We start from the raw sequence: 12,942 nt of genomic DNA on the forward strand, positions 1-12,942 counted from the left end.
TGACAGTGCAGCACTCCCTCAGTACTGACCCTCTGACAGTGCGGCACTCCCTCAGTACTGGCCCTCCGACAGTGCGGCACTCCCTCAGTACTGACCCTCCGACAGTGCGGCACTCCCTCAGTTCTGACCCTCCAACTGTCCAGCACTTCCTCAGTACTGACCCTGGGACAGTGCGGCGCTCCCTCAGTACTGATCCTCCGACATTGCAGCACTCCCTCAGACTGACCCTCCGACAGTGTGGCACTCCCTCAGTACTGACCCTCCAACAGTGCGGCGCTCCCTCAGTGCTGACACACTGACAGTGAGGCACTCCGTCAGTACTGACCCTCCAACAGTGCAGCCCTCCCTCAGTACTGACCCTCCGAGAGTGCGACGTTCCTTCAGCACTGACCCTCTGGCAGTGCTGCACTCCCTCAGTACTGACCCTCTGACAGTGCGGCGTTCTCTCAGTACTGATCCTCTGACAGTGCTGCGCTCCCTCAGCACTGACCCTTCGACAGTGCGGCACTCCCTCAGTACTGATCCTCCAACAGTGCGGCGCTCCCTCAGCACTGACCCTCCGACAGTGCGGCACTCCCTTAGTACTGTCCCTCCGACATTGCGGTACGCCCTCAGTACTGACACTCTGACAGTGCGGCACTCCCTCAGTGTTGACCCTCCAACAGTACGGCTCTCTTCTAAGTACTTACCCTCTGACAGGGTTGCACTCCCTTAGTACTGACCCTCAAACAATGCAGCACTCCCTCAGTACTGACCCTCCGACAGTGCGGCACTCCCTCAGTTCTGACCCTCCAACTGTCCGCCACTCCCTCAGTACTGACCCTGTGACAGTGCGACCCTCTGGCAGTGCTGCACTCCCTCAGTACTGACCCTCTGACAGTGCGGCGTTCTCTCAGTACTGATCCTCTGACAGTGCTGCGCTCCCTCAGCACTGACCCTTCGACAGTGCGGCACTCCCTCAGTTCTGACCCTCCAACTGTCCAGCACTTCCTCAGTACTGACCCTGTGACAGTGCGGCCCTCCCTCAGTACTGACCCTCTGACAGTGCAGCACTCCCTCAGTACTGACCCTCCGACAGTGCGGCACTCTCTCAGTACTGACCCTGCGACAGTGCGGCTCTCCCTCAGTACTGACCCTCCGACAGTGCGGCACTCCCTCAGTACTGACCCTCCGACAGTGCGGCGCTCCCTCTGAGGACCTGTAGAGTATGATCCCAGATGTTTATCCATGTTTATTTTTCGGCTGCCTCAGCGTTGATTCAGATCAGACTCTGCCGTACGAGGGCCTGAGGGCGAAGAGGCTGAACTGTCTGCTGGGTCCTCGCGGCTCGGAGGAGGCCATGGATTTAATCATTGATTTACACAACACCACAGCGAACGTTGGAGACTGCCTGATTCTTAACTCATCCTCCAACCACTTCAGCAACCAGCTGGCTGCTTACATACAGGTAACCACCCCTCCCTCCCTCACTCCTCCTCACCCTCACTCACACCCCTCCCCCTCACTACCCCTCACCCTCACTCACACCCCTCACCCTCACTCCCCCTCACCCTCACTCACACCCCCTCACTCCCTCACTCCCCCTCACCCTCACTCACACCCCTCACCCTCACTCCCCCTCACCCTCACTCACACCCCTCACCCTCACTCACACCCCCTCATTCTCTCACACCCACTCACCCTCACTCACAGCCCCTCCCTCCCTCACACCCCCTCACCCTCACTCACACCCCTCACCCTCACTCACACCCCCGCACACCCTCACACCCCCTCACCCTCACTCGCACCCCCTCATTCACTCATACCCCCTCACCCTCACTCACACCCCTTCATTCACTCACACCCCTCACCCTCACTCACACCCCTCACCCTCACTCACACCCCCTCACCCTCACTCACACCCCCTCATTCACTCACTCCCCCTCACTCACACCCCCTCACTCACATCCCCTCACCCTCACTCACACCCCCTCACCCTCACTCACACCCCCTCATTCACTCACACCCGCTCACCCTCACTCACACCCCCTCACTCACACCCCCTCACCCTCACTCACAACCCCTCACTCACACCCCCTCACCCTCACTCACACCCCCTCATTCACTCACACCCACTCACCCTCACTCACATCCCCGCACTCCCTCACACCCCCTCATTCACTCACACCCCTTCACCCTCACTCACACCCCCACACCCTCACTCACACCCCCTCACTCCCTCACACCCCCTCACCCTCACTCACACCCCCTCACCCTCACTCACAGCCCCTCACCCTCACTCACAGCCCCTCATTCACTCACACTCCCTCATCCTCACTCACACCCCCTCATTCACTCACACCCCCTCATCCTCACTCACACCCCCTCACCCTCATTCACAGCCCCTCACCTTCCCTCAGACCCCCTCATCCTCACTCACACCTCCACACCCTCACTCACACCCCTTCACCCTCACTCACACCCCCTCACTCCCTCACACCCCCTCACCCTCACTCACACACCCTCACCATACCTCACACCCCCTCACCCTCACTCACATCCCCTCACTCCCTCAGTCCCCTGCCCTCCCTCACACCCCCTCCTCCCTCACACCCCCTCACCCTCACTCACACCCTCTCACTCCGTCAGTCCCCCACCGTCCCTCACACCCCCTCTCTCCCTCACACCCCCTCACCCTCACTCACAACACCTCACTCCCCTGCCCTCCCTCATACCTCCTCCCTCCCTCACACTCCCTCACCCTCACTCCCACACACCACCTCACCCTCATTTCCTCACACCCCCTCACTCCCTCACAGCCCTTCCCTCCCCCACACCCTCCCTCCTTCCCTCACACTCCCTCACTCCTTCACCCCCACACCCTCCCTCACACCCCCGCCCTCCCTCACACCTCCTCCCTCCCTCAAACCCCCTCACCCTCACTCCCACACACCACCTCACCCTCATTTTCTCACATCCCCTCACTCCCTCACAGCCCCTCCCTCCCTCACACCCTCCCTCCCTCACACCCCACACTCCCTCACACCCCCTCACCCTCACTCACACCCCCTCACCCGCATTCACACCCCCCACATTCCCTCACTCCGCCTCCCTCCCTCACACCCCCTCACCCTCATTCACACCCCCTCACTCCCTCACACCCCCTCACAACCCCCCTCACAACCCCGTCAATCCCTCACATCCCCCTCACTGCCTCACACCCCCTTACTCCTTCACAAACCCCTCACTCCCTCACACCTCCACACTCCCTTCCTCACACCCCCTCACCCCCTCACCCTCCCTCACACCCCCTCACCCTCCCTCACACACCCTGACCCACACACACTCCCTCACCCTCCCTCCCTCACACCCCCTCACCCTCATTCACACCCCCTCACTCCCTCACACCCCCTCACAACCCCCCTCACTTCATCACACCCCCTCACTCCCTCACAACCCCCCTCACTCCTTCACAACCCCCCTCACTCCCTCACACCCCCTCACTCCAACACACCCCCTCACTCCCTCACAACCCTCCTCGCTCCCTCACACCCCCTCACTCCCTCATGCCCCTCATTCCCTCACCCTCCCTCACAACCCTTCACCCTCCCTCACACCCCCTTCACACCCCCCTCACTCTTTCACATCCCCTCCTTCCCTCAACACCCTCACCCTCCCTCCCTCACACCCCCACACTCCCTCACACCCCCTCACCCGCCCTCACACCCCCTCACCCACACTCACACTCCCTCACCCTCCCTCCCTCACACCCCTCACCCTCCCTCCCGCACACTCCCTCCCACCTCCTCACCCTCACACCCCCTCACCCTCCCTCACACCCCCTCACCCTCACACACCCCCTCAACCTCCCACCCTCATACCTCTCACCCTCACACCCCGTCACACTCCCTCCCTCACAACCCACACTCACTTACACCTCTTTACCCTCCCTCCCTCACACCCCCACCCTCCCTCACACGCCCTCACCCTCATTCTCCCCCTCACCCTCATTCACAGCCCCTCACCCTCACTCACACCCCCTCACCATCATTCACACCCCCTCATCTTCCCTCCCTCAAATCCCCTCTCTCCCCCACACCCTATTCCTTCCTCTATCCCTCTGTCTCTCTGATTCCCCTCCCCTCCTCCCTCTCACTCCCCTTCTCCCCCTTGTGCTCTCTCCCTTTCTCACAATCCCCCTCTCTCCCTCCCTCCCTCTCTCTGCTCTCACACTCAACCTCTATCCTTCTCTCCCTCTCTTGCACTTACCTTCGCACCCACCTCCCTCCATCTTTCCACCTCCTCCATCCATCTCTTCATTTCTTTCCCACAATCTCCTGCTGCCCTTCCCTCTTCTCTCAATCCCACTCTCTCTCTCCCTTAAATCCCTCCCTCCTTGTGTCCCTCAACCCCTCCATCCTTCTCCCTACCTCTTTCTCCCTCCTACTCTATTCCCCTCTCTCCCTCTCTCCCTCACTGTATCTGCCCCTCTCTCCCCCTCGCTCTCTACTCCTGTCCATACACTGACATCCTTCTTTCATCATCCCTCTCTACCCCTCTGTCTCCATCCCTCCCTCTCTCCCCCTCTCTACCCCACTCCCGCCCTGTCCCCCATCCCTCACTCCCTCAATCTCTCTCTCCTACTCTCTGTCTCCCTCACTCTCTCCCCTCCTCTGTGTCTCCCTCCCTCACTCTCCCTCTCTGTCCCCCTTTCTCTCTGTCTCCAGCCCACTCTCTCATTCTCTCTCTCTCCCTGTCTGCTCTCTGCTTCTCTCTCTCCCTGTCTACTCTCTGCCTCTCTCTCTCCCTGTCTACTCTCTGCCTCTCTCTCTCCCTGTCTACTCTCTGCCTCTCTCTCTCCCTGTCTACTCTCTGCTTCTCTCTCTCTCCCTGTCTACTCTCTCATTCTCTCTCTCTCCCTGTCTACTCTCTCATTCTCTCTCTCTCCCTGTCTACTCTCTGCTTCTCTCTCTCTCCCTGTCTACTCTCATTCTCTCTCTCTCCCTGTCTACTCTCTGCTTCTCTCTCTCTCCCTGTCTACTCTCTGCTTCTCTCTCTCTCCCTGTCTACTCTCTCATTCTCTCTCTCTCCCTGTCTACTCTCATTCTCTCTCTCTCCCTGTCTACTCTCTGCTTCTCTCTCTCTCCCTGTCTACTCTCTGCTTCTCTCTCTCTCCCTGTCTACTCTCTGCCTCTCTCTGTCTCCATCCCTGTCCTTACCCCTCCCTCCCTCTCTCCCTCCCTTTCTGCCTGACACTCTCTGACTCCTTCCCACTCTGGTTCCCACCTAGCATCCATTACTACCCCCCCACCACCCCCCCCCCCCCACCCCCACCCCCCAACCCCCTACCTTCTCGTTCCTTGTCATCTTTCCTCACTCTGTCCCTCTTTCTTTCCCTCCTCCGCTCCCACACACTCTCACGTTCCCCGCTCTCTCTGTCTCTTTGTCTCTCTTGCCCCCTTTCTCCCCCTGTCTCTCTCTCACTCTCTCTCTCGCCCTGTCTGCTCTCTGCCTCTCTCTCTCTCCCTGTCCCTATCCTCTGAACATTATATAGGAGCTGACATGTCCCCCTGTCCCTCTCCTGATTTATATGGGAGGTTAAGACCCTCCTCTCGTTGGAAACAGGATGTAAAGAGCTGTTTATCTGGCTTCCTACAGAGGAACTTGAATGGATTGAGATGCAGAGTTTTGGCCCTGGAACTGAGAGCTGACAAATTATACGATATCACATCAGTGGGGAAAAATGACTTAGGTAAGAGAGGAAGAATGAGATAGAGATAGGGAGGGTTGTGGGTACTGGAGGAGGTTACAGAGATAGGGAGGGTTGTAGGGGCTGGAGGAGGTTACAGAGATAGGGAGGGTTGTAGGGGCTGGAGGAGGTTACAGAGATAGGGAGGGTTGTAGGGGCTGGAGGAGGTTACGGAGATAGGGAGGGTTGTAGGGGCTGGAGGAGGTTACAGAGATAGGGAGGGTTGTAGGGGCTGGAGGAGGTTACAAAGATAGGGAGGGTTGTAGGGGCTGGAGGAGGTTACAGAGATAGGGAGGGTTGTAGGGGCTGGAGGATGTTACAGAGATAGGGAGGGTTGTAGGGGCTGGAGGAGGTTACAGAGATAGGGAGGGTTACAGGGGCTGGAGGAGGTTACAGAGATAGGGAGGGTTGTAGGGGCTGGAGGAGGTTACAGAGATAGGGAGGGTTACAGGGGCTGGAGGTGGTTACAGAGATAGGGAGGGTTGTAGGGGCTGGAGGAGGTTACAGAGATAGGGAGGGGTGTAGGGGCTGGAGGAGTTTACAGAGATAGGGAGGGTTGTAGGGGCTGGAGGAGGTTACAGAGATAGGGAGGGTTGTAGGGGCTGGAGGAGGTTACTGAGATAGGGAGGGTTGTAGGGGCTGGAGACAGAGGGAGGTAATTTCCATGTCCCTTGAGGGATTTGATGGGAATGGCGGCATTGCTGGACTAGGAGAGAGAGCCACTTAGTGGCACCATCAGTGACTGCACAGGGGCCATTGTCTCACACACAGGGGCTGCAGAGGAGCTGGTGGTAATGGAGTGTGCAGGTTTGGAGCGAGTTCAGGTCAACGTTCTAATTGTCCAGTGCAGGCCTGGATGGGGACATGGGTGAGGGCTTCAGCAGTGGATGAGCAGCTGAGACAAGGTATGAGATTGGGATTGATACAGGGCTATGGGGAGAGAGCGGGGCAGTGGGATTAGTTTGGGATTGATACAGGGCAATGGGGATAGAGTGGAACAGTGGGATTAGTTTGGGATTGATGCAGGGCTATGGGGAGAGAGCGGGACAGTGGGATCCGTTTGGGGATTGACACAGGGCAATGGGGAGAGAGCATGTCAGTGGGATTAGTTTGGGATTGATACAAGGTAAGAGGAGAGAGTGGGGCAGTGGGTTTAGTTTGGGATTGATACAGGGATTTGGGGAGTGAGTGGGGCAGAGGGATTAGTTTGGGATTGATACAGAGCAATGAGAGAGAGTTGGACTGTGGGATTAGTTTGGGGATTGACACAGGGCAATGGGGAGAGAGCATGTCAGTGGGATTAGTTTGGGATTGATACAAGGTAAGAGGAGAGAGTGGGGCAGTGGGTTTAGTTTGGGATTGATACAGGGATTTGGGGAGCGAGTGGGGCAGAGGGATTAGTTTGGGATTGATACAGAGCAATGAGAGAGAGTTGGACTGTGGGATTAGTTTGGGATTGATACAGGGATTTGGGGATATAGTGGGACAGTGGGATTAGTTTGGGATTGATACAGGGCTATGGGGATATAGTGGGACAGTGGGATTAGTTTGGGATTGATACAGGGCTATGGGGAGAGAGTGGGGCAGTGGGATTAGTTTGGGATTGATACAGGGCTATGGGGATATAGTGGGATAGTGGCATTAGTTTGGGATTGATACAGGGCTATGGGGAGAGAGCGGGACAGTGGGATTAGTTTGGGGATTGATACAGGGCTATGGGGAGAGAGCGGGACAGTGGGATTAGTTTAGGGATTGACACAGGGCAATGGGGAGAGAGCGGGGCAGTGGGATTAGTTTGGGATTGATACAGGAGTATGGGGAGAGAGCGGGGCAGTGGGATTAGTTTGGGATTGATACAGGACTATGGGGAGAGAGTGGGGCAGTGGGATTAGTTTGGGATTGATACAGGGCTATGGGGATATAGTGGGACAGTGGGATCCGTTTGGGGATTGACACAGGGCAATGGGGAGAGAGCATGTCAGTGGGATTAGTTTGGGATTGATACAAGGTAAGAGGAGAGAGTGGGGCAGTGGGTTTAGTTTGGGATTGATACAGAGCAATGAGAGAGAGTTGGACTGTGGGATTAGTTTGGGATTGATACAGAGCAATGAGAGAGAGTTGGACTGTGGGATTAGTTTGGGATTGATACAGGGCTATGGGGATATAGTGGGACAGTGGGATTAGTTTGGGATTGATACAGGGCTATGGGGAGAGAGTGGGGCAGTGGGATTAGTTTGGGATTGATACAGGGCTATGGGGATATAGTGGGACAGTGGGATTAGTTTGGGATTGATACAGGGCTATGGGGAGAGAGTGGGGCAGTGGGATTAGTTTGGGATTGATACAGGGCTATGGGGATATAGTGGGACAGTGGCATTAGTTTGGGATTGATACAGGGCTATGGGGAGAGAGCGGGACAGTGGGATTAGTTTGGGGATTGATACAGGGCTATGGGGAGAGAGCGGGACAGTGGGATTAGTTTGGGGATTGATACAGGGCTATGGGAAGAGACTGGGGCAGTGGGATTAGTTTGGGATTGATACAGGACTATGGGGAGAGAGTGGGGCAGTGGGATTAGTTTGGGATTGATACAGGGCTATGGGGATATAGTGGGACAGTGGGATTAGTTTGGGATTGATACAGGGCTATGGGGAGAGAGTGGGGCAGTGGGATTAGTTTGGGATTGATACAGGGCTATGGGGATATAGTGGGACAGTGGGATTAGTTTGGGATTGATACAGGGCTATGGGGAGAGAGTGGGGCAGTGGGATTAGTTTGGGATTGATACAGGGCTATGGGGATAGAGTGGAACAGTGGGATTAGTTTGGGATTGAAACACGGATATGGGGAGAGATTTCATCTGGAATGATTCATTAATTCACAGGAATTGAACTGGGACCCCAGCCCCAGGGTGTAGCGAGGGCTGAGACTCTGGCAAGAATGCGGCAAATTGTCAAAGTGGCACTCGATTTTGTCGAGCTATTCAACCAAGGTAGGGGTCACTGGTGTTGAACACTGTTCCCTGATTGCCTCGTACCCCTCTATCAATCCCAAACTAATCCCACTGTCCCACTCTCTCCCCATAGCCCTGTATCAATCCCAAACTAATCCCACTATCATCCTCTCTCCCCATAGCCCTGTATCAATCCCAAACTAATCCCACTGCCCCGCTCTCTCCCCATAGCCCTGTATCAATCCCAAACTAATCCCACAGTCACCCTCTCTCCCCATAGCCCAGTATCAATCCCAAACTAATCCCACTGTCCTGCTCTCTCCCCATAGCCCTGTATCAATCCCCAAACAAATCCCACTGCCCTGCTCTCCCCCCATAGCCCTGTATCAATCCCCAAACTAATCCCACTGCCCCGCTCTCTCCCCATAGCCTTGTATCAATCCCAATCTAATCCCACTGTCCCACTCTCTCCCCATAGCCCTGTATCAATCCCAAACTAATCCCACTGCCCCGCTCTCTCCCCATAGCCCTGTATCAATCCCCAAACTAATCCCACTGCCCACTCTATCTCCATATCCCTCTATCAATCCCAAACTAATCCCACTTTCTCTCTCTCTTCTCATAGCCCTGTATCAATCCCAAACTAATCCCACTGTCCCACTCTGTCCCCATAGCCCAGTATCAATCCCAAACTAATCCCACTGCCCCACTCTCTCCCGCTAGCCCAGCATCAATCCCAGATTAATGTAACAGACTGTTTTGATTCCTGTTTCAGGGACCGAATTTGAGGAATGTGACTTGGAAATCTATCGCCAGCTGAAGAATTTGGATTTCCCACGTGATGCCCAGGGGGAAATCTCCGCTCTAATCCATCCGGATCGACAGGTCAGTGACTCGCCTCCAGGAAGGAGCGTTCCCGGCTGGATAGGTCCCATCCTGAGGCTCGCTCCTTCTCACCGCCAACCTCCTGAGGGATGATCACATAGGGATTATCCCACACGGTGACCCTCACTGTGTCCATCCCTCTGGAGCGACCCTCACTGTGTCCATCCCTCTGGAGCGACCCTCACTGTGTCCATCCCTCTGGAGCGACCCTCACTGTGTCCTTCCCTCTGGAGTGAGCCTCACTGTGTCTATCCCTCTGGAGTGAGCCTCACTGTGTCCATCCCTCTGGAGCGACCCTCACTGTGTCCATCCCTCTGGAGTGACCCTCACTGTGCCCATCCCTCTGGAGCGACACTCACTGTGTCCATCCCTCTGGAGTGACCCTCACTGTGCCCATCCCTCTGGAGCGACCCTCACTGTGTCCATCCCTCTGGAGTGACCCTCACTGTGTCCATCATACTGGAGTGACCCTCACTGTGTCTATCCCTCTGGAGTGACCCTCACTGTGTCCATCACTCTGGAGTGACCCTCACAGTGTCCATGCCCTCTGGAGTGACCCTCACTGTGTCCAGTCCCTCTGGAGTGACCCTCAATGTGTCCATCCCTCTGGAGCGACCCTCACTGTGTCCTTCCCTCTGGAGTGAGCCTCACTGTGTCTATCCCTCTGGAGTAAGCCTCACTGTGTCCATCCCTCTGGAGTGACCCTCACTGTGTCCATCCCTCTGGAGTGACCCTCACTGTGCCCATCCCTCTGGAGCGACCCTCACTGTGTCCATCCCTCTGGAGTGACCCTCACTGTGTCCATCACACTGGAGTGACCCTCACTGTGTCTATCCCTCTGGAGTGACCCTCACTGTGTCCATCACTCTGGAGTGACCCTCACAGTGTCCATGCCCTCTGGAGTGACCCTCACTGTGTCCAGTCCCTCTGGAGTGACCCTCAATGTGTCCATCCCTCTGGAGTGACCCTCATTGTGTCCAGTCCCTCTGGACTGATCCACACTGTGTCCAGTCCCTGTGGAGTGACCCTCACTGTGTCCAGTCCCTCTGGAGTGACCCTCATTATATCCTGCCTCACTGGAGCGACCCTCACTGTGTCCATCCCTCTGAAGAGACCCTCACTGTGTCCAGTCTCGCTGGAGTGACCCTCACTGTGTCCATCCCTCTGGAGTGACCCTCATTATATCCTGCCTCACTGGAGCGACCCTCACTGTGTCCATCCCTCTGGAGAGACCTTCACTGTGTCCAGTCTCACTGGAGTGACCCTCACTGTGTCCATCCCTCTGGAGTGACACTCACTGTGTCCATCCCTCTGGAGTGACCCGTACTGTGTCCAGTGCCTCTGGATTGATTCTCACAGTGTCCAGTCCCTCTGGAGTGACCCTCACCATATCCTGCCCCACTGGAATGACCATCAGTGTCCAGTGCCTCTAGAGCGACCCTCACAGTGTCCAGTCCCTCTGGAGTGACCCTCATGGTGTCCAGTGCCTCTGGAGTGACCCTCACAGTGTCTAGTCCCTCTGGAGTGACCCTCACTGTGTCCAGTCCCTCTGCAGTGATCCACACTGTGTCCAGTGCCTCTGGAGTGACCCTGACTGTGTCCAGTCCCGGTGGAGTGACCCTCACAGTGTCCAGTCCCTCTGAAGTGACCCTCACTATGTCTTGCCCCACTGGAGCGACCCTCACTTTGGCCATCCCTCTGGAGTGACCCTCACTGTGTCCAGTCCCTCTGGAGTGACCCTCACAGTGTCCAGTCCCTCTGGAGTGACCCACACTGTGTCCACTCCCTCTGGAGTGACCCTCATGGTGTCCAGTCCCTCTGGAGTGACCCTCACTGTGTCCATCCCTCTGGAGTGACCCTCACTATGACCATCCCTCTGGAGTGACCCTCACAGTGTCTAGTCCCTCTGAAGCGATGCTCACTTTGTCCATCCCTCTGGAGTGACCCTCACTGTGTCCAGTCCCTCTGGAGTGACCCTCACAATGTCTATTCCCTCTGGAGTGACCCTCACTGCGTCCAGTCCCGCTGGAGTGACCCTCATGGTGTCCAGTCCCTCTGGAGTGACCCTCACTGGGTCCATTCCCTCTGGAGTGACCCTCACAGTGTCCAGTCCCTCTGGAGTGACCCTCACTGTATCCAGTCCCTCTGGAGTGACCCTCATGGTGTCCATTCCCTCTGGAGTGACCCTCACTGTATCCATCCCTCCGGAGTGACCCTCACAGTGTCCCTTCCCTCTGGAGTGACCCTCACAGTGTCCAGTCCCTGTGGAGTGACTCACTATATCCTGTCCCACTGGAGTGACCCTCACTGTGTCCAGTCCCTCTGGAGTGACCCTCACTGTGCCCAGTCCCTCTGGAATGACCCTCACAGTGTCCAGTCCCTCTGGAATGACCCTCATTTTATCCTGTCCCACTGGAGTGTCCCTCACTGTGTTCATCCCTCTGGAGTGACCCTCAATGTGTCCAGTCCCTCTGGAGTGACCCTCACAGTGTCCAGTCCCTCTGGAGTGACCCTCACAGTGTCCAGTCCCTCTGGAGTGACCCTCACTACATCCTGCCCCACTGGAGCGACCCTCACTGTGTCCATCCCTCTGGAGTGACCCTCACTGTGTCTAGTCCCTCTGGAGTGACCCTCATTTTATCCTGTCCCACTGGAGTGACCCTCACTGTGTCCATCCCTCTGGAGTGACCCTTACTGTGTCCATCCCTCTGGAGTGACCCTCACTGTGTCCAGTCCCTCTGGAGTGACCCTTAATGTGTCCACTCCCTCTGGAGTGACCCTCACAGTGTCCAGTCCCTCTGGAGTGACCCTCAGTGTCCAGTCCCTCTGGAGTTTCCCTCACTGTGTCCATCCCTCTGGGATGACCCTCACTGTGACCATCCCTCTGGAGTGACCCTCACTGTGTCCAGACCCTCTGGAGTGACCCGTACTGTGTCCAGTGCCTCTGGAGTTATTCTCACAGTGTCCAATTCCTTTTGGAGTGACCCTCACTATATCCTGCCCCACTGGAGCGACCCTCACAGTGTCCAGTGCCTCTGGAGTGACCCTCACATTGTCCAGTCCCTCTGGAGTGACCCTCATGGTGTCCAGTCCCTCTGGAGTGACCCTCAGTGTCCAGTCCCTCTTACTCCATCCCATGTGCTTTGTGACACCTCCACTTGCCTCCTGAACCCTTTCCTGATCCACCCACTCCCAGGGTTATCCTTGCTGACCAGCTGCTCTCTGCCCACAGGACCAGGACTGGGTGCCGCTGAATCCGGGTGATCCGATGTTCCTGACCCTGGGAGGGGAGACGATCACCTACAGCGGAAATAAGACTGTCTATCCTGTCTTCATCAACGAGGCTGCTTACTATGAGAAGAGAACTGCTTTCTCT

General features: G+C 56.6%; 1 protein-coding gene across 1 annotated transcript in view; it reads left to right on the plus strand.

Moving 5' to 3' along the window:
- Positions 1–1,207: 1,207 nt before the first annotated feature.
- The window catches only part of LOC121269344 (aspartoacylase-like), an 11,963-nt gene continuing 228 nt past the window's right edge, over positions 1,208–12,942 (plus strand). The window contains exons 1-5 of the mRNA XM_041173895.1: positions 1,208–1,447; positions 5,605–5,731; positions 8,613–8,720; positions 9,457–9,566; positions 12,799–12,942. The exon at positions 12,799–12,942 is cut by the window's right edge and continues 228 nt beyond it. Coding sequence (XP_041029829.1) covers positions 1,208–1,447; positions 5,605–5,731; positions 8,613–8,720; positions 9,457–9,566; positions 12,799–12,942 — 729 coding nt within the window. The remainder of the gene's footprint in view (positions 1,448–5,604; positions 5,732–8,612; positions 8,721–9,456; positions 9,567–12,798) is intronic.

This window comes from Carcharodon carcharias, chromosome 24 (genome assembly GCF_017639515.1).
Source record: "Carcharodon carcharias isolate sCarCar2 chromosome 24, sCarCar2.pri, whole genome shotgun sequence".
Classification (NCBI taxonomy): domain Eukaryota; kingdom Metazoa; phylum Chordata; class Chondrichthyes; order Lamniformes; family Lamnidae; genus Carcharodon; species Carcharodon carcharias.